Here is a 22,293-nt window from a genome sequence, read left to right on the forward strand (position 1 = left end):
TTGGTCCATGCCAACTATCACTCCTCCAGTTGTCCTCCACAATCTGGATAATAGCATGGAGCCTGCTGCTCCCATGGACTGGAGAGGCAGTGCTACCCTGGGTCTTGTGTGAGGATGAGGGCCTTTGAGGCTAGGGAAGTGGACAAGGAAAAGAAGACCATTATATGGAAGAACACTTCATTGCACTCTCATCCTGAGGGCCAGAGGACAAACTCATGCCTGGTTTATGTGTAGGGGCAGAAACAGTCCTTTTGTGTCCTAACAAGGAGGCAGAGCAAGAAAGAGGGAAGAGGTGCAATGTCCAGGGTCCAGTGGGGACACCTGGCTCATCTCTTGTTTGACCTGGCAGTGCAGCGTGGAGAACACAGTCTGTTAGCACAGTGATCAGATGTATTGTCAGACAAAAAACAATTCAGTCTTTTGTACAATGTATAAGAAGGGTTAGCTTACTCATATATCTTTGCATTATTCCCAAATATTGGTTTGTGTCAGTTATTTAGAATGTTACAGGGAAGACTGGGAAGATAAAGTTTTTAAGGGTGATTTTCTATGCAAGTGAAAAAAAACCTGTGTTCCCATGCATATAAGTTGGATGTCTAAATGTGTTTGTAGTTGTATTTCAGACACTGTTTTGGGTCCTGAAGAAATGTGCTGAAATGGTAGTAATATATATTCTTTTCTCACAGGCCACATCTGAAATACAGTCTTTTATTTCATTAAAAAGCACTCTTCTAATATATTTTCTAATTACTATGAGCCAGCACAATCTGTCAAGTAAAAATCACAGTATGCAATAAAATATGCATGCCAACACATTCAAGAAGCCAAATTGAATTGATCAGTCAAGCGCTGTGCTGGCATAAAACTAAATAGTCTTTATTGCTTTTGTTAGCACTGCTTTGATCTGAGATTCGATAGAAAGTCTGAATGATGAATAGTAAGCTCAGATATCTCACCACATGACTAGATGAGCTAGAAGTAAAATATAGAACCTACAGTAACTGTTAGAGCTAGTGTGAATTAGAATGTTAATTGGGTTTAATGTTGCAATAGTTTAACTGATGATTCAACATAGAAGTTTTCTTTGCACATTGGAATGTGTATGTCAGAAACCACCTTTCATTCATCTAAGACTAAGTAGTGGGTTTTCAGTCATCTCTATACCTTGGATGGAAAAACTTGAGTGAACCCCAAACTCCAATGGATAGGCCAGAGCCAAAAAATTTCTTCAGAAGCAAATCCCCTGCAGTGCAGACAAATAACTGAGCCCTTGACCCACACTTGAAACAAACATCAATAAAGGATTGTGTGAACAAATCAATTACAAAATAATATTTGCACAGGTAGAATTATCAACGGACACTGCACAGAAGAAATTTCATGCATGAAAGGTTTGAACAGAAATAAAACATTTCACGTCTCAATCACATATGCCCTAATGAACTCTTTTTGCACAGAGGACAACACCTCATGCCATTCCTGCATCAGCTATGTGCCAACAAAACAAACATGTTAGCAAGATGACCTTCAAAACCTACAAAATTAGATTCTTCACACCAAACACAGAGTAGTTATAAAAATACTTACATATCTGGTTTCACGTCCAGCTGCTCTTTGCAATGTTGTAGACACCTTATACAAAATAAACAAATATATCAACACTAAAGAATGAAGCACTAACAGTGAGATTTTCATCATTGTGATGTTATTAATTGTTCAAATTCAGTTCTCCAGAAAGATTAATGAGATGCCTGACAATAAAATACATTAAAGTTTTCTTGAGGTGTTTTTTGTTTTAATTATTATTTCATTTTTACTCAAAGACATCAATCACATTCCATTAGATTTGGTCCTTTAACTATCTCTGAGAATTGTCCTAATAAAATGCTTATCAGTAGGCAATCACTGGTATGGTTGTATTGTGAAATTTAACTCACATTTGCTCACAAAAACAACTTTAAATGACATCTTTCCATTTTCTCATTTGCTGTCATCTGATGTCTACTTGGAAAGAGGATTTTGTGTGTGAGTTTATTCACCTACCTTGCCAACATCTGACTCTGTGTTCATGTGCAGGAAACTTGGAGAAGATTCACATCGGCGCTGGAACATTATTTTTGACAGAGAACAAACTTATTAATGATGAGACAAGCAGAAGGGAATTGAAAAAGTCAGTCCCACATACTGGTAGGTTACCATGGTCAATGGGTCCTGCAGGACTTGATCGATGACAGCACACAGCTCTTCTGTTTGTTGTCTGAGCTGGGCAGGGGAGCACATCTGAAAAAGGAGAGTGGATCACCCACTTAACCTTTGACTTTTGTTTTCAAATAAAGATTTGAGATATAAAACAGCACTACCTCTGAATGGGTGTCCAAAATAGAGCCTTCAGTCACATCAGCAGCCTTGGTCGGTTCTTCTAATGCCTGCAATTCAAAAGATTCCCAAGTAAAAAAAATGTAAAATAAGTTGTCATACATATAAACACTAAAGTATGTAACATATAACACCCAAGTATGACACTTGTCATTTTATCAGGAAAATATGCAAAAAGAAAAAATTATAGTCGGGTTCTTGAGGCTATAATCTTCTGATCTTGAATTACAGTTCATTTGCAGAGAGAGAAAGAATATTCAAGATAGGTGAATTATCCATGCTCAGAAAATAACAGTTTAAATTGTCTTCTTCTACAGCACCTCATCTCTCCCGCAGTGAATTGCACAAAGTGAATGTGTACCATGGACCACAGAGGTGCCAAATGTGTGCCTGCCATGCACCACTGGAAGATACCATTGGCTGTAAGAAGGCAGGAGAGTATAAAAGAGGCCCATTTGTTTCCTTTAGTAGCTGTTTTCTTTAAAAGTTAATCCTGTTTAAAGATGTCGGTGATCATGGCAACAAAAACAGTGCTCAGCATTTTTGGTTTTTAGCCTGAAAACAGCACTGTATAAAGAATAAGTATGCACAACACACTTTTGTATGTGTTATCATACAAAAACATGGCTAGTCTATACAACTACCTAATGTAGTTTATACAGTATCTCCAAAACAAAACACAATCTTCTTGTGCTTTCCTCTGTCCACACTTGGAGGAGGCTTGAGAACTGTGAGGATTAGTTTGCCAAACCCTTCATTTTATCTGGAAAATCACAAGACATCTGCAAAAGCCATACTTCACTTCAGTGCTCAGTGTCTTTTTCATCTTCACCCAAAAAGTCAGTGAGTCACAACACTCTCACTGTCATCACCTTTTTTTTTTTTTTTTTTTAATCAATCATCAAATAGATTCATTATGAAGTCTGCTCTGGAAGCCTGCTGGTGCTTGCAGTTGGTCTACGTACCTACAGAGGGACCTGGATAGACTGAATCGACAGGCCAAGGTAAACTGTATGAGTTCCAATAGGGCCAAGGAACATGATTTAGTGGAGGGTTGTTAGAGTTAGGGTAGTATGGTTAGGTTGTGGTTGAACTTGATCTTTAAGGTCTTTTCCAACCTGAGCAATTCTATGATTCAGTGATTCCATGACATAGGAGGGATCAACAGCATTTGTGGATTTTTTGTTTAACAGATTATGCTTTTCTGAAGTTTTGTGGTTGATGATTATTAACAATAAATAAATAAAAATTTAAAAAAGAGCATTCCTATAAGCACTTTTTCATGCATGAGGGATCCTGTGAGGGGTATATCTGGGCTGTAATTATAGAGGACATACATAAAGCTGAGAGGAAAATGGCAGAATCTTTAAGGAAAAAAAAATAAAGAAAAAAGGAAGGAAGGAAGGAGGGAGGGAAGGAGGGAAGGAGGGAAGGAGGGAAGGAGGGAAGGAGGGAAGGAGGGAAGGAGGGAAGGAAGGAAGGAAGGAAGGAAGGAAGGAAGGAAGGAAGGAAGGAAGGAAGGAAGGAAGGAAGGAAGGAAGGAAGGAAGGAAGGAAGGAAGGAAGGAAGGAAATTTTGTTGAGTATAATTATATTTCTTCTCTCGTTGCCTAGCTATGGCAGCATACATCTATTCATGCAGAAGTGAAAAGTAAGCATCAGGGTTTTTTGCTATTATTTTAATAGTATCACAAATGATTCTGTGCAGAAACACATTTATGATGCCTTGAATCAAAGAGTACAGTAAGAAAAAATGAAGAGTAATTTCTTTCCAAACACATTTCTTCTCTGACCTGCAGTTCTAGACAATCCTGTTGGCCTTACAGTTGACATAGTTCCAAAGGAAAAGAGTAAAATAATGATTATTTTTGAGATAAATGTAATTATAATGTAATGTTCTCCTGAGACAGAAGATGAAAAGATAATCTTTCTCATTTCTGCTATCTCATCACTGCTATCTAGCTAAAATTTCAGATCAACAGACAGAGCTGTAAAAGAGAAGAGATAAACAAAAAAGTGCTCAGCACTAGACTTAAGGGCTGCATGTCCAGTTCAGATTCAGTCAGATTGCATCCTCCTTGTAAATGTAAACTGAAGTGATAAAATGTAAAATGAAGAAGAGTCTTTCCAGTACCTCTTAGGGCCAGGATTACCAAAGCCACCTGTTGTGGAGAGATGACAAGTCTTAATCAAGAACCTGTTGCATTAAGAAATTGCCATTAGTCTCACGTTCAGAATGGAAAACTTGATAAGCCTCTCAAAACTCACAAGATATCAGTTTGTTAATGAAAATAATGAATTGTTTAAGGAAAAAAAATCAAATTTCTCTTTCAAATTCATCTCACTGGGATAGTAGCAGAGGGTGAATACTATCAAGGGTAGGGCATAGCTATCTTGAAGATAGCTTTGATGGCTATTTCTAGAGGAACTTCAGTCTCATCCACAAGTCTTTGTCAAGAACCAAGATTCTGGATAACTGAAGTATCAAGCATCCTTCATTTTCAGTAGAAACTGTGAACACAGATAACCTATGTAGTTTGGAGCTTCCATTTACTTAGGCAAGTGCAGCACCAAGGCCTGTGCATTCAGTAGACCTCCTGAGATACTATCACCACACGCACAGCAGCCATGCTATAAGAAACTGCTGTGTTCTGTGCCCCTTCTGAACCTTTAAAATTTCAAAGTAATTCATGTAGATTCTTTCTCAGTTACTTTCCTTCTATTTTTCTATTAAAAAGTTCTAGTTCTCCAAAAAGAAAAAACAAAAAAAGAAACCATTCTATTTAATCTGTTGTTAGCTTTTCCAAACACAACTCAACTTCTTTTTCTAGAAGAGCACTTTTTTCTTAATTCATTAGCATAGAGAAAAATGTAAGATTTAAGAAGTAGTACTAGCATTTGTGATCTCATTACTGGTGTTATCATGCAATAGCATTATGATTAAATTGAAGTATTAGTGTTATGAACAGCATTGTTGATTAGCACTATCAACAGTACTCAAGCTTCATTTCCAATGCTGATGACCTAACAATACCAAAAGATGAACATTCCTCTTTAGGCATTCCAGTTATTTTTTTGCATAAGAAAAATATAGCGAGACCACAATTTTAAAGAAAAGTATAATTTAGAAAATGAAAACTTGTTTGTGACAGAACTAAATATGCGGGTGAAATACCCAATTGCTGAACAGCTGATTTTGTCCTTGCAAAAGGTAACTTTGAGGGTGTGATGCACAAATATTATTGACATCAGTGATGACTACAAACTCTCCCTCCTCTTTCCCTCAAGCTATTTGATTGCTAAAGCTGTATAAGAGCAGAAAGGACACTAGTAAATGAACTGACCAGGATCTCCAATATTTTGTTAGAATTGACAACATATAAGAGATGTGGAACTTTGTTTCATCCACCAATTAATGACATTAATATTGTAATCTGAATCTGACACAACTTCCTTCTTACTGTATTATGAAAAGCCTGTGCTGAACAAAACCCAAGAAATTTCCTCTTATTTCTCTTGCACATTTTCTCTTTCAGCATTTTTCTAAGACCTCTGCACATGCAAAAAAATTCTTCAGTATAGTGGATTTTCATGTATCACCAGTTCCCAGAACTTATTCTTTAGAGATTCCGGGAAATGATATTGAGAAGACCTGACTAATATCCCTCTTATAAAATATATAATATTAAAAGCCGCAAGACCTTTGAAAGAAAGATGGAGCTCATAGCCTGCTCCCACATTCGCATGCTTGGTCATTATTAAAGACAAATTAGGTCACGTGGTACTCTAGGACTGCACAGATTATTTTCTTTCTTGTCATTCTTGCCTTTAGAAGCCTTTTAATTATGGACACATAATTTAGATGCAAGAAATTCACTCAGTGACTGCACACCAGAAGTATTTGAGGAAAAAAAAATACATTTTTTTTTTATTAAAATGTTCTGAACAAAGAGTTTTCAAATACACTTTTCAGAATCAGGATGATCATCACAAGCTTTAAAATAACCAATTCATTTAAAATTAAATTGTAGTCCTCTATTTGTACTTAGTTTATAAATACAAGTCAGATAAGCCAACAGTGATTCCATGTGCACTCCTTTCATCCACACCCAGTTATATTTAATGTTTTTCAGAAAATTTAGTGGATTTGATTCTGGTTGATGTACTTCCTGGCACCACCTATCATCCTTGTTTCATTTCATTCAGATATAGGTGAAGTTTGAGCAGAACACCTGCAGCTAGCCCAAAGCCAATATTTACAGGTTTCCTTCCAATCTAAATGACACACAGAGAAAAAAATCTCACCCCTTTCATCGGCATGCAGTTGGGTGGGATGTGTATCTGGACAAATGCAGTAATTCCAAACTCCCATGAATCAGAACTTGCTCTTCTAAAGACTGCTGATTTTCTCAAGGAAGTCTTGTTTGTTTTGCAGTTCCAAGAAGCCTAATAGAATTTTGGGCTTACAACTCCAATTTGAAATAATTCTGAATATCTAGTATCCAGTGACTGTCTATTTAAAGTTAGGAATTTCTCTATAACTCCCTGAAATAGACTCTTCATGAAAATCTTTTTTGAGTGGAAGATATTTTTATCGATATTTGATAAATAAAATCTCTAAATAATAAGTATATTACTTTTGAAAAGGATATACTACCTGATTAGGACTGGAATTTTGAATTTAATTATGATCTTATCTCTATAACTGTGGAAACTATTCAAGAATGAATGCCAGTAGAGGAGTGACTCATTCATTCGTCCAACATTAATAAGGCCAGAAGGAACCATAGTGATCACCTAACCTGACCTTTTCTTTAAACCACAGAACTGCCTGGAGTTACTCTATGAAATGCCAGGAAAGTGTCATGCCTTGATTGTTTAATTTCTATCATAAAGAGCCCATTTCACTCTCTGGATTTTCTTCTTCAAATATTTAATTATCTTTTTTTCTATTGCAATTTTGTCTTATGCCTAGATTAAACCCCACTTCCTCTTCTAGCCAGCAGATGCTATTGCCTATTTTGTTGAAGAGTTCATTATAACTGCCTCATCCCTTTGAATCTGTAGTGATTATGGCACTGTTGGCTGGCCACAGCTACCTCAACCTCCTTATCACCATCTCTGCTGTCCTTCCTCCAAACACTGTGAGATGGTGCCTGTGCTGGTGAAGACGCTGTCTCCTACCTGTCTCACTTCTAGACGAGCTCCTGGCTCACCTTCCAGTAGAAGTAGTCTACTGTTGTTGCCCCTAGGGAGAGTCTGATCATGATGCTGAGCACAAGTACCTTAAAAATATGGCTTCGCTATTCTACAGCCACATCCTCCAAGAAAAATCCTGGATTTGCTTTTTCCTGGGCAGAGTACAGGTGATATGAAGAATATGAAGTTCATATAAGCTAAGATAGATAGAATGCACATCACTTACAGGATTTGATGAGATTAAGCCACTTCTGGGATTACCAGAGTATGTGCACATGTAGTTAGTAAGCTTTTCCTTCACTTTGAATGAGTACAGATTTGAATGCTTTGTTTAGACTGAGAGTACTGAAGGATCAAAATACGTCCTAAAGAAGTTGTTTAGATGATTATAGCCTAACAGTTTCATAAGGAGAAGCTAGAAAATGATGGCTCAAATCGAAGTATTTACACACACATAAAAGAAAATTTAGACACATGGAAGCAATCTGGAGGCAAACAAAACATTTTACCTTATGTGACATAAGTGACAGTTTTCTTTCATGTGATCTAATTATTATTTTACATTAATTGTCACTAGATCACATGCATAATGGATCTGATAAAACTCCTTTCTCATGACTACTCAAAATAAGTAACATAATTGCACAGTACAAAAAAGTTTGACTTCAGAAAATTTGCATTTCTAGTTCAATCACACAGCATAATACATTCTTTTAGCATTTAAGCAGATGAAGAATTCCTAATCATGCATTATGTTCAGTAGTATCTGTGCCTTCACAGGACTTCCTCCCTCACTAAAAGAAATGCCGCTCAAAATGATCTTCTCCAAATAATCTTTATCTCAGTGTATCATGTATCAGTGAATACTTTTCAGACAAAGTCAAATCTGAAGTGGTATCTCAGAAAACAGCGTAATGCTTCCCGCCACTAACAGGCTTTCTGCCCTCCAAAAGAGCTCCCAGAATACAGAGAGAATGAGTATAGAATCCCCTGAAACAAATACTTTCCTTTCCTTATCCATTTCCATTTCATGCTAATGTAGACATTGTCTAACCTGACATGTTCAAGATTTAAGTAAAAGAAGGTTTGTGTCTTATGCAAATGATGAATATATTCACTCACGGTTAAGCAAGTATTGGAAAAGAAGGAATCTCCCATTTTTGAAAAAAAGAAACACATAATCTTAAGTAATAAGTGCTAGGTTGTAATCAACACTATTTCAAGGGCAAAATGAATCTTCAAAATCCTTCATGCAGAGTGAAATTCATACTCTCCAATGTCTTTAAGCTCTGTAAAATTATGGTGAAATCCACTGAGCTGTGCATGTAAAAGCATATTTAGATGTGCACCTAGGAATGCTTAATCTTACAGAAATTTATTATTATTTATTATTATGTTCCTGAACTATGTCCATAGCTATACTTCGGCTGTCAGAGTGATTAAGAATGTCTTTAGATACCTTTGTAATGTGGTTTTTGGTGCTAAAGGATGTGTACTAGTGACAGGACTTGGTAGTTCAGGTTGATAGCTGGACCCAATGACCTTGAAGAATCATAGAATCTAAGTGATTCTGTGATTCCATGGTTCAAACTATATAAAGTGCTTATCTCACTTCTAATCACAGGATTAAATTATTTTTTTTGCAGTGCTTAATGGACTACCCTTTTGTGTTAATTCTAGCAGAGTTTTCAAAAAAACAGACATTGGTGAATACAGAATCACAGAATTGTAGGGGCTGGGAGGGATTGCTAGAGATCATCTAGTCCAACCCCTCCACTCTGAACTCCTCATGAAAAATTTAAATTTTCAACTTCCTTCCAAAGTTGCATTATCAACATACGAATTATAAAACCTAGACTTTTATTGTTATTTCTTTTGTAGTAAATAAATGTACTAGGGAGTGATGTCTGGATCTGTCATATTATCCTACAAGAGAGGATTGTTATCCTAAGCTGCCTCCTGGGAACAGACCCATGGCTAACGCAGTCAAAGAGCTTTGGGGAGTTGCTTGGAAAAACGGTAGATAAACATCAGTGCAATGGCTAGGACCATTTTCACAGTGTAACAATATGACTGACAAATTCCTGAGTCTGGCGATGTTTCTTGGTGTTTTTGAATTTACCAGTATGAGCACAGACACTGAAGAATCATTTACTGATCAAACTTATCTACTGATGGATAGATCCAGGAATAGCAGTGCTCCAGAGATTTTCAAGCAGCAAAATAGACTTTGAGACATTGTCAGAAATGACAACTCCCTTAGGACATGCGGTTTTTTTGCTTGTTTGTTTTTTGTTTGTTTGTTTGTTTTTAACAGTAAATTTATTTGCGGAAATTCAGATTAGTGAAGTGTTTGATCTTCAGTGCAAAGAGCTTGACCCTGAAAAACTGTTGGAATTACATATCATCCTGAGCAGCTGCTTCACAGAGCTTATGTTGTGCAATATCGCCAACAGACATGTCAGAATACGTACAAAAGTTGAATGCTCTAAAATATGAAATGCGATTCCCATGTCTCTCAGCAAACACTAACCTTCTGTTCCATAAGTAATGTGTTTGTAGGGATTGCTGCAAATGCCTTGTAGCTTGTCTTGATCTTGTATTGCTAAAAAGGTAAACCAGAAAGCAGGAAGAGAAGTAAAGATGGGTAAAAGGGAGGGAGGGAGAAAGACACAGGAAAGGAGAAAGGCACGACAGAATGAAAGATAATTTTAATTGTCTCACGGACACATTGCAACATAACAAGGCTTACATACTATCTAAGAAAGCTACACGTTAAAGAAAATCTAGTGTCTTTTCTAAGATATTAAAGGACTGTAAGATACATCTTTTGCATTTAGGAGTGAGGTAGGACTACATGAACATTCTATATCAGGAGCTTATAACTTGATTTTCACCATTTTCTACAGACCATCCTTATATCAATATCAAAAGAGGCTGTGAGTTCATTCTTAGTTTGCTTGCAATTTAAAATGATAACGCAAAGCCGCTTCTGCCAGTACATGCACTTCACAAACTGCTGCTGGGTGATGAGACCCTGGACCACTAAGTCACCCGGATGTCTGTGATTGATGAATAAGATCTTTAAATTCTGAATTACTTGTCAAAGTAATATGGCACTGCTTTTCTTCTCCTTTATAAATAACTCTCATAATTTGTTTCAAAACAAATAAAAGGAACTTTTACACTCAAATCAGGTACACATGTGTACACAATCTTAACCATAAAAAATGTATGGTTTAGAATATAAAAATTCTAAGATCTGCTTTAAAAATATTTTTTTTTAATAACTTTAGTTTTGACTAATGATCCAAGGGCTGGAACACCTCCCCTGTGAGGACAGGCTGAGAGAGCTGGGGCTATTCACCTTGGAGAAGAGAAGGCTCCAGGGAGACCTGATAGTGGCTATTAGAAAGAAGGGGACAGATTCTTCAGCAGGATCTGTTGTGATAGGACAAATTCAGAAAATAATAGAGTTTTCAGTTATTGGTTGAATATTTTGGTAAGATTTACCGAGATGAATGCTAGTAATTATAAAAGAATACGCCAAAGAATATGCCATACTTTGAGTTATTGATTTTTTTTCCCTTTTTTTATATCCTATGAAAGTCCCTGATGGCAGAGGAGCAAGAATTTTAATTCAGATTAAAGGATTTTATATCATCCTTGCACTTCTTTTGAAACACTGCAGAACACACCTTTTGAAATCTTTCCATATATAATGCTGTATTTTCCTGAGACTTACTCACATTTATTCCTACTCAGAACAGGCATTCAAGAAGCCCATAATCATCACATATACTGAGTGAATATTCTGTCAAAGCAGATCAATGCAATGCCAAAATCGCTTTTTTTTTTTTACATTTATTTGAGCTTTAGCCATTCGAGCTTGGATGTTTACCATTTAGGTGCTTCAGTCAGAATTAAAGTCTTTTATAGTCATGGGCATTTCTACAGGATAAGTCATCTCATCCTCACATAGAAACCTGTAAAGGTAAAACAAAATCATCCTGTAGATATGCCATCACCTATCCATTGACTATAATAGAATGGCTTAATTTCTGATATTATTTTGCAAATGTCAAAAGACATGATTTATATCCAGTCTTTTGAATGTTTAGATGGCAAAAATCTATATGCTATATAAAGATTTGTTTGTTCCCCAACATTGGGATAGATTTACATGCATTCCTGGGCTATATTCAAACAGGAAAAATCAATGAATATATAGGACTAAAACACTGCAAAGAATTTTCTAACAAGAGACAAGTGTTTTAATTCTATTCTCTTCTTGCAGAATCAGCAATTTTATCTGTATCCAATCCATTCTACTGTCCATTTTGCTACACCAAGTCCATTAAAGCACAACTAAAATTGTTTTGAAAGCCCAGGGAGAGTATTTTTATTTCCTGAAGTTACCCACAACTTAACACTTCACAATGTTATGTGAATTTGATTATCACAGAATCATAGAATGGCCTGGGTTGAAAAGGACCACTATGATCATCGAGTTTCAACCCCCCTGCTATGTGCAGGGTTGCCAACCACCAGACCAGGCTGCCCAGAGCCACATCCTGCCTGGCCTTCAATGCCTCCAGGGATGGGGCATCCACAACCTCCTTGGGCAACCTGCTCCAGTGCGTCACCACCCTCTGTGTTAAAATTATATTCATATTCACTGAACAGAATGGTAGTGTTCTTGGCAAAAATAAACATAAATATATAAAACATGGAAACATAAAATATTAAAATGCTAATACTTAAATATGTTCATAAACTATTCTTTGATTTCTATTAATTGGTACGTGCATAAATATGAATACATAAGAGCTCCCATTAAATAATCTTTTTTACATAATTGCTTTGATATCATGCTATTGAAACAGCTTGATATGCCTGTTTTAAGAGTTGCTGGTTTAATAGCTGTTGAAGCAACATTAATATTGCAGAATTACACATGCCAAAGTCAAGCTCTTTTGCACTTTTCCCTTGGAGAAATCTTACATGCAAAATTTTGTCATACATCAGCAATCATTAGATGGAACAATCTGCTCTTTGTCTAGTCTTAAAGTTGAACTGATTGGTACTAAAAAATCTTAAAGGCTGTTTAAGACACAGATGCTATTTATCCTCAATCTTTTCCTTTTTTTCCCCCTGAAAGTATACGGAGATTTAAGGCCAAAGAGTTATCAGAAAGCCTGGTACCATTAACAGATAAGCAAAACAAAAGTCTGTTGAGCTATTTCAAAAACTAAATATAGAAATAGATGAGAGCAGGAGGAAAGGAGGGCATGGAATACACACTGTTACTAGCTATACGTGAAGACTCAGCCTCATATTTTAAAGCCAGAAGAAACTTTTCCTCTATAGAACTTCTGCATTTGATTTAGAGATTGCAGGTCACCCACATCCCCAGTGGAACCAGCTTTGTGTGCATGATTAAAAATGGCACCATTCTAACCACTGGAGCCTGTTAAACTAGTGTGTACTCTCCCATGCTCCATATTATGGTTGGCAATTTCAAAAGTGCCACTGCATCACATGAACAGCAGAATTAGCAGGAAAAAGGACCGCTGTAAGGGCAGAAATTATTAAATGGCGCCTGTAAGTGTAATCCAAGCAATAGGTATGTGCCACAAGCAGACAACTTCCTTATCATCAGAGATTAAGCTGAAGACAGCAGACATCGCAAGTGCTTTGCAATCCACAGACTCAGTCATGCTGTTCAGTTTTGTCACAGGGGGCTTTTTTTCTTGAAATTGTGACTATTTCATTTCTCTTTTCATTTCATTAAGTAGTCCCAACAGCGCATAAAGACATTGTACAGCTGTGCTTGGCACAATGGTTCCTTTTGGGTTGTTTGGTTTTTAAAAGAACAATTCATGACAAATACTACTCTGTGCTGCGTTAAACCTCTCATTTACAATTAACATTTTCCAAGCAGTCCGGGTCACTCCTGCCACAGCCAAGCTTACAAGAACATATCTGACACAACTTGATCTGGCAGACCAGGCTGCAATTTTATGCTGTGAGGAAATAAATCAAAAAATTATGATGGCCTTTCTGTGATGGGCAGCATGCTTCAGCTGCCCAAGGTGAGCTCTGAAATCAGCAAAAGGGAGCACTAAGGAAGAGCACAGAATGCAGAGATAAGAGAAAAGAGGCTGGAAGGCCTTCTACAGCTCTGCTGTGTCCTGCTGTTGGCTCTCCCTTTCTGCAGGGCAGTTTCTTTTCTTTTCCCAGGCACATATCTGCTGTATATCTTGTGATCAGCTTTCCTTTCCTTCCCGTTTCCTTTCTTAAGATTTATCTTTAGGTTTAAAGGGAGGCTGTTTCCCAGGCACTCCTGCAGCAATTGCCATCGTTGCTTATTTTCACTCTGCTGAGATTCTCCTGCCTTTTGGTGAATGACAAACAGTGGGAATACAGCTGATGCGCCAAGTGTGAGACTTTCATATTTGCAGGACTACATCTTGTAGGAAGATCTCCCCATCCTCTGTCTAGCATAATAAGATTAGAAGTATCAGTGGGAAAGATGGGGAAGAAGCAGGGGACTGTCCTTGTCTTCCCTCCCTGGCTATTGGTTCTGAAGTCCCTGTTCAGCTAAGTTCAGCAGGTCAAAACCACTGGACACAAATCATTCCTATCTCCTCCAATCTATCAATATTGTATTTTGTGCAAAAGGACTCCTACAGCATCTTCCTCAAAATACAAAACAAGTTGCTAGAAATTTGAATGGTAATAGTTATTTTTCATTACCTGCACTACCAACTCAATAATGGTTCCTTCCTTTTCCCCAGCTCATTCATTTTACTAGCATTTTGCAACAACATGGATGTGATTTTTCCTAAATGGACAAAGAACCATTAGAAAATAAGCATGCACCAAGAGTACCTTGGGTTTGATGTTTTCATGGTCAGGAGGCAGGGAAAAAGATTGTGGTGAAGTCAGCTCTTGGGGTCTTGATGGCAGTGTGCGTGGCGACTTGTCTGAGACAGGAGATCTACACTTTAATATCAGTGAGGTAGCAGATTGCTGAGGTCTTGGAGAGCGGGAGTTAGACCCATAGTTTTTGTGCATCAATGAAGAATGAAGCTGTGGTGCATGTGAATTAATATTATGAGTTTCGGGAACCAGTGAAGTAGAATCAGGACATGAGAGAGACCACTGATTTGAGAGATTTGAAGGGACGGGAGAGGAAGCACTCAGCTCCTGAGCATACTTTTGGTATGAATCTGAATTTGATGCAGAAGCTGAATTCAAAAGACCTGGGGAGAGAGATGACTGTTTTTCTGTGGCGGGGAAGACTTTGCCACCATGTCTGGCAGAAGAAAGCAAACTAAATGACTGACAGGTAAAGATGGGTGAGTAAGTGTGCACCCTCTGAGACCTCTGAGGTGCCTGGGACCTGGAGGCAGGATAACACAGGCCTTCAGGGGGAGGAGAGGATGGGTGTGCAAGGGAAGGGTATGCTGGGGCACATGGTGGCACTGCTGGAGCAGGCAGTGTGGCCTGCCAGCCTGTGGAGGCAGCTGATTTTCTGTGGGAAGGGATGGGGGATGAGAGGGGACTTTGGGAGTCTGGAGAGAGTGTTTGGCCTGGGAGGTGCTTTTTAGGAGAAAGAGACCTTGCTCGAGGAGCAGGATGAGGTTTGGAGTGTAAAGACATGTTCTGAGCCCATCCCAAAGGCCAATATTCCTCTTTGCTGGGAGAATCTGATCTAATAGGAGGGCTTGAAACAGATTTTCTGGGGGTTGGAGGAGTTGTTTTGAACTTTTGATCTATTGCAAGTGTTGAGGAACAAAGGGAGGAAGGAGAAAATGTGGGGCAAGAAGCAGGGGAAAGAGGTCTCCGCTGAGAAGAGCCTGACCTCAAAATGGCAGTCAAGAGTGTTAGTCTGGTTGGCAGAGGCGATCTAACTCCTGACCTTGTTAAATTTCCTTTAGATGATGTTTGTGCACAAGGCTCATTTATACTACATATAGTCGAAGATGAGCCATAAAGAGAGGGTGGAGACAAAGGCTTAGGGCTAGGAGATAATGAATGTGTTATTATGTGTACAGGGAGGGGAGATAAAGCATTCAGTCTTTTGGAAGAACAGGAAAATGAAGGCTGGCCTGATGATACTTGAATTTCAGCTGAATGCAAAGGACTGGGGGAAACACACGGACTCTTTCCTGGAACAGCAGAGCTAGTGAAGTTTCCCATCTTGCAAACACAGCCAGGGATATGGACATTTGGTGTTTGCAAGTTATCATACAGTTGAGGGCTGGAGTAACAACAATTTGATGCAGAGCAGGATATTTTAGACATGGAGGGGGCTGAACTGTGGAAAGCAGACTGAAAGTAGAGAGACGAATCTTGCTTAGAAGACCCAGCTGCTGACTGCCAGTTGTTACGGGAGTCTTCCAGTGAAGAGGCTTGATTCAGGTTAACCGTGGCACCACACGCTACGTTCAGATTAGTTGGAGAAATTAAGTGGACAGCAGGTGATTTAGAGGAAAGATGATCAGAGGTGGAAAGAGTAGAAATTAACTGGAGAAAAAAGAAAAACATAAATGTTAAATAGGTAGAACCTGTGGAACTGTTAAGCACCCCACATTTCAGTCCTGTAGTCATGCACATAGTGTTTCATTAGTACTGCATTGTGGGTTAAAAACAAAAAAAAAAAAAAAAAAAACAGGACTGTTTTAAACTTGGTGTACATCCTGATGGACAAGGCTGTCAGGGAACCTGACTGAGCACAGTCAAGTTGTGTCATTTTACTTTCACAAGATCTCAGTTCTGCTGACATAGAGAATTGTCAAGGCTACTAACTTTTTAAGTAAAACCTAAGGCAGTTGTGCCATTGATGTCAAGAACCATGTGATGCAATTCTTGTGTAATCATAACTGAAAGTGAGAACATTGTGATATTGCCTGATCTTACTATACTAGTTCCATGGAAAGCAATCTCTCTGTAAATGAGATTCAACTCAACTATTCATTTTCTCACTCATTAAACAACATCTTCTGCAAAAATCAGAAGCATCCAGTTTGTATCTCACTGTTCTGATCTTTCATAGAGCAATCTTTGACAGTTTTCAGGCATATAAGAGTCATTAGCCCCTTATCCACAGCCTTATAATGTACTAATAAAACAGTAATGAGCTTTTCTGTGAATGCCTTTTTCTTAGGTCTCTTCTAATTAGGATTTGTCAAAACTAGTTAGAGCACACAAGTATCCTATCAATGTTTTATACAGTTCCATGCTCTTAAAGAAAGAAATTTTCTCAAAATCTTCCAAGTTATTATGATATTGAAATTAAAAACTGGGGGATATAATATTTGATTAAAACATATCAGTGTGAAATAGTGAACAAAGTCAACTGTAAAACCAAAAAGCTACAAATTATCACCTAACTTTTGACTGAGGAGTTTGAAAGTAGAGAAATTTAATCTAATACCTAAAAACTTTATCTAAACAAAAGAATGTCTATCTATATATTCATTTGATAACAGAAAATACTATGCAGTTCTTTAAAACAGTTATATCAGGTTCTATATACATGGATTCCATGTGGCTTTGGCTCATCTCTTTAACTCCAATTTTAATAGAAACATCTTCCTGTTAAGAAAGAGGAATTCATATAGCTTAATGTCATACAGTATCGATACATCACAAAACTAAAAATAAGTATAAAACGTAATTTTCAAGAGAGCTAGTGTAACAGGAAAGCAAGATACAAAGGCCTTTGTGGGCTAAACTGTACCTGAAATGCTAAATATGGGATAAACGTGCACAGTAGAATCCTGCTGGCCTATAAACAAAAAACGTGTGAGCATTTCCTGCTAAACAACAGTATGCAAATAGCAAAATGTGTAACTGAAGACATTTTCTATATCAGACACCCCCAGATATGTCTTCATTTATAGTAATAAAAGTTAACTGTTGGAATGCCTTTACATAATCACAGAATCACAGGAGTTGGAAGGGACCTCAAGAGATCATCGAGTCCAACCCCCCTGCTAAAGCAGGATTCTACTGTACTGTTAATTCTTCTGGATTAAGTAATTGTGACAACTGTTGGCAAAGCTACTAGTAAAGAATAAGAGAAAAATGCTGGAGATTTTGTAAAATAATTTACTAATTTAAAATTATGAAAAAATACTAGTAAATATGTAATGAAACAAAATTATTTAACACCATAAAAAGCAGCATAGTCATACAACTGTTAATTTCGAGAAGCCTGCTGAATTTAATAATGAATGCTGGAAGATTATTACAAAAACAAGGATGAGGAATGAAATCCCTATATTTCAAAATGGAATAGACACATTTCCCTTGCAAAGACACTGGATTAAAAGAAAATGAGGAATGAACATGAGAATCTATAATGAAAGCAGGATGTGCTTTCTAATGTGCTTCTAATTAGGTAAAACTTAGTAAGAAAGATTTATAACCAGCTAGGAAAATGTTCATGGTAGCAGATCATAAATATGCTCCTAAAAGTACAATAAAGAGATTTTTGCTGTAGTTCTCTTGCAGTTTGTACACTGAGCATTTATGTGCTGAGCTAATTGAACCATGATTCAAGTCTTCTGAAAAGATTTTGCTACTGTATTACAATGTTAGATACACATATAGATGATCACACTCTCATTTCAGAGTCAGAGAAGCAAATCAAAATTGTTTAGAAGTGACCTAACGAAGCCCATTTGCTGGAGCTCCCTCAGCTTCCACTCACACCTATCCCAGCTGCCTCATCAACTTAGTGCTGTATTCCCATCACTTTCTCCACACCTCTCTTAAATCAGGGTGTGGAGGGTTGCTAAACTGGGCGGGATCTTACATATGCAACATCAGTAGTGCCTGTGAATGTGATATAATAAATTCCTTTGATCAGGGGTTTGTCTTCATTCAGGTTACTTTGTTATGAATGGATGAAGGAACTTGAAAAATATTTTTGTGCCACATAAATAATGATCCCAGAAATATCAGACAAGCCTCAGCCTTCGTATAGAGCCTTGCCCAGAAGATCTTCAATATATTTGAAATTGAAGAACTGAGCTATATTTTTATAACAGATTTTTCTAATGAGATCACAGTATTTTGGAAGGGCACAAAAAAATATCATTACTGATAATCAGCAAAGCCCCAAGTGATGTACTGATGAAATGGGAAAAGAACATGATAAACTGAAAGCCCAAAAGGTTAAAATCACACCTGAGAATGTGGCTTCATCTACATCTGATATCAGTTAGTCATGCTTTTACCTCACTAGATTTTGATCATGGATAAGAAAATATATGGTCATTTCCCTACCTCAGCCTGCAACCTGAGAGCCAGAAAGAGAGAAGGAAACACTGGAGGGTGTAGAAAACTTGGCACAATATCTAGAGACGGCATAGTAAATTGAAGTGTGACCTGAGCCTCAATTAACACAGATGCCATTCAGAACTGTCCCAGCAAGGAAGGTAGTTTCTTCCTGGTGATGGAAGGAGTTTATACAGCTCTCAGCTGATTCATCCGGAAAAACCAAACCAGATGACATGCACTGGACAGAGGAATGCCAAGTGAGTTTGACAGGATAAAGAATTGTTTTGGCTATTGATCCCCTTTAGCGAACTGAGAAATTTCTGCAATCTGGTTTAGAGTCCCCTTAGCACTAAAGGGAGCAGCCACATCCACCCTCACCCCAAAGGGCATATCTCAAGGAAAAAAGCCAGTCCGATTCTCTGTTGCATGCCTAGACTCTCTTTGACAAATATATATAAATATATAAATAGTAACCTATAAAGAAAATGTCCCAAATATGACCAGAATAACTTCATACATTTGTATAGATATACACACATGCATAAATATTTTAATGCTGAATATCTTTTTCACCCTTTGCATGCAGCATTTTCCAGCATTAGTCATGCCTGTTAAGCCAGAACAACAGAAGATGCTTTTTTTTTTTTGATGACTTAATTTTTTCTTTCTTATGATGAAGTCAGAAATTAATGAAGCTGTAGACACCCTCTCGTTCAGACTAAAACTCTGTACAATACAATGGTCTTCAGTGCTGATCCCTACTTTTCTCATTCTGACAGAAAATCGATCATTAAGCCTAGCTATGCTTTTAAGTGAACCTAATGTTATACGTAATAACTCTTAAGTGAGACATGATGTTGGCTTCAAAATCCTAGAACTGATAAGGTAGCCCCTGCTTGGCGTACTTTTGGGATAGGAAATCTACTCACAGATAAATAATTCAGGTATTAAATCTTTTCCTACTTTTGCTTCATTTCTGAGCTGAATGGTTTAACGAGACAGCAAACCAGCAAGAGTGATGCCTGAGAGCTGAAGAATGTTCAGTGCTAGAAGCCTGACACTGAAGAACAGTCAGAACATCAGTGAAAAGCAGCTTAACAAAAAGATCTTCCTCCTATGAAAAGAAATAGCTACAGATATTGAGAAAATAAAGACCAAGGAAGTACTTAAAATCTTGAAAATGTCTGACTTAAGAATAATGAAGAAATACACTCTACCCATTCTACCCATGTTATGCCCTATGTCTCTCCACATTCAGGTTAATAGTGGAGTTAAGCTTCAGTTCCTTGTTCTGTGCAATCTGTATTCTGTTACTTCACCAAGCAGATCCATGTTCTCTTGTCAAGGCATCAAAAATTTAACAGTTACAGCCTATGAATTTTTCTGCAGTCATACAAAAAAAATCCACCCAGTTTTTATAGAAGATGCATACTTAAAAATTGCTTAAGTAAATTCATGTTTCCCTAGGGCCATCATTCTCTTACAAGCTGTCTACCCTGCACAGATTTATCTCTGTATTCATGCCTGCCATAGGGAAAATTCCCACTTATTTCACTGAGAGTTTCCAGGAAGAAATGAGTACTTCATAATGCTGTGAAGCCCAACCCAATGGTGCAAGTATTTTAATATATGATAGGAAGTCCTATTCATTTTCAGACTCAAAGTAGCCGGTACTCTCTTTAAAGTACTGATGAAGAATTGCACTTTCAACCGATGGAAACCAGTTGGGGTCAAAGGAAATATCTGAACATTTCTATATGAGAAGAATGTTGCTATTTTGCTAAAGGGTAAGTTTTACGACGGCATACACACCCTTTCAAACTATCAGTGCCCTTTCTATGGTGACACACATTAAATTTTCATGCAGTAAATCAGATTCATGCATTTTGAAAATGAAAAATTTCAAACACCTTTTTTGTTTTTTTTTACTCTTCCATTGGGAATTTAAAATTTCATTAAATCAATATATGTGTCCTATGAAGATGAACATAAAACAGACCTTTCAACTAAATTAGTTCTTTACACCTGTGCAAGCCCAGTGCTAACTAACAATTAGAATAATACGATTTTTATAGCCTTTTTCTCTAGAATACAGAGCTGCAGCAGGTGCTGAGAAAAAAAAATAAGCCTAAGAAGTCAGATACTAATAATTCAAATGATATACAGGCTCCATTGATTTCAATGATCTTAGCCAATTTAGTCTAGCTAGGAATATAACACCATCTGATTAACTGGCTGTCAGATGCTGCTCTTAAAGGAAAGAAGGGAAAGAATAATAGGTCTGCATTACTTGCTCCATTTATCCACCAGGGCCACAGGGAGAGGCAATAAGTCAGAAGGGCAGGGACAACTCTTTAGAATACAAACATTACAGAAATGGCTAGCAAAAGCACTAATTAAAGAATAAATCGGCCAAGCTGCCTTACAAAGAAACACAGGGTCTTTGTCCTGAAAGGTCTGAATGCAAAGTTTAGTTCAAGAAGTTAATAGGTTTAATAGTTTAATAATAATAAATAATAACAGTTTAATAGGTTACCTGCTGGTTTTGCTGATCAGCAGTGCTGTGGGAAAGTGTAGCACTTGGAAGATGCCCATCGCTGGGAGGTTTCCTTGACTCCATGCCAGGAGAGACATGGGATGTAGCCAGCAGCTGGGCACTGATGGGCCCAAAGCCATTGGAGGGCCGCTGGGCATTGATAGAGGCAGCGCCTGCTTCATCTTCATCACCGGAGTCCGTAATCAGGATAAACTCAGCCTTAAAAAGATCGTTCTCCTGCATTTCTCCTTTGCTTGAGTTAGACACCAGGGACTGTAGAACAGTTTGGGTGCTGTCTGTAGAGATGGCAGGCACACGGTCTTGCTGGCCTCCACTGTTTAAGGACAGCTCATCAGAGAGCACCTTAGCCTACAAGAGATACAAGGGAACAGATCTCAGTTAGCCACGTTGTACTTGTGTTCCTCAAGAGAAATTTGGCCTGACATGGTGACTGGCACTACCCTACCAGAAGTGCAGAAGGTGAATGAAGAATTTGGGCTTGATATGAGCAGAACTCAGCCAGCCTGCTGCTCCCCAGGCAGCATCCAGCCAGCTCCCAATGTGTAGGTGATGCTTCCTTATTACACAAGGAGCAACAGTGCACTCACAGCAGAATGCGAGCCCAAGTCTGGTGCTATGATTTGGGGGGAACTGGAAAAGAGGGTGAAATCAAGCCAAATGAGCTGTCAGACTTGACAACACTAGACACGATGGGAAGGCACTGTGACCGTGGGATCCATGGGAGCAAACAATACTCCTCACAGGAGTCTGGCAGATAAATCTGGGACAAAACCTATACATATTAATGAAGAAACAAAGGCCTTCAAGCCAAGGCATTCTCTGAAAAGGGCAGACAGATAATTTGAGGTCAGAGAGCTTTACTGT

At 37.9% G+C, this 22,293-nt stretch overlaps 1 protein-coding gene across 17 annotated transcripts in view; it reads right to left on the minus strand.

The window, feature by feature from the left end:
* The window catches only part of MLIP (muscular LMNA interacting protein), a 98,237-nt gene that overhangs the window by 32,795 nt on the left and 43,149 nt on the right, over positions 1-22,293 (minus strand). For 7 of the 17 annotated variants that reach the window (XM_025149203.3, XM_040697427.2, XM_015284903.4 and 4 more), the window contains 7 exons: positions 21,409-21,777; positions 14,469-16,109; positions 10,108-10,179; positions 2,361-2,426; positions 2,197-2,280; positions 2,044-2,103; positions 1,588-1,632 (listed from right to left, as the gene is read on the minus strand). In XM_025149203.3, the coding sequence (XP_025004971.2) occupies positions 1,588-1,632; positions 2,044-2,103; positions 2,197-2,280; positions 2,361-2,426; positions 10,108-10,179; positions 14,469-16,109; positions 21,409-21,651 (2,211 nt within the window). In that variant the 5' untranslated portion in view covers positions 21,652-21,777. The remainder of the gene's footprint in view (positions 1-1,587; positions 1,633-2,043; positions 2,104-2,196; positions 2,281-2,360; positions 2,427-10,107; positions 10,180-14,468; positions 16,110-21,408; positions 21,778-22,293) is intronic. The other 10 variants (XM_040697434.2, XM_040697437.2, XM_025149206.3 and 7 more) reach the window with 3 other exon arrangements.

This window comes from Gallus gallus, chromosome 3, assembly GCF_016699485.2.
Source record: "Gallus gallus isolate bGalGal1 chromosome 3, bGalGal1.mat.broiler.GRCg7b, whole genome shotgun sequence".
NCBI classification, from domain to species: domain Eukaryota; kingdom Metazoa; phylum Chordata; class Aves; order Galliformes; family Phasianidae; genus Gallus; species Gallus gallus.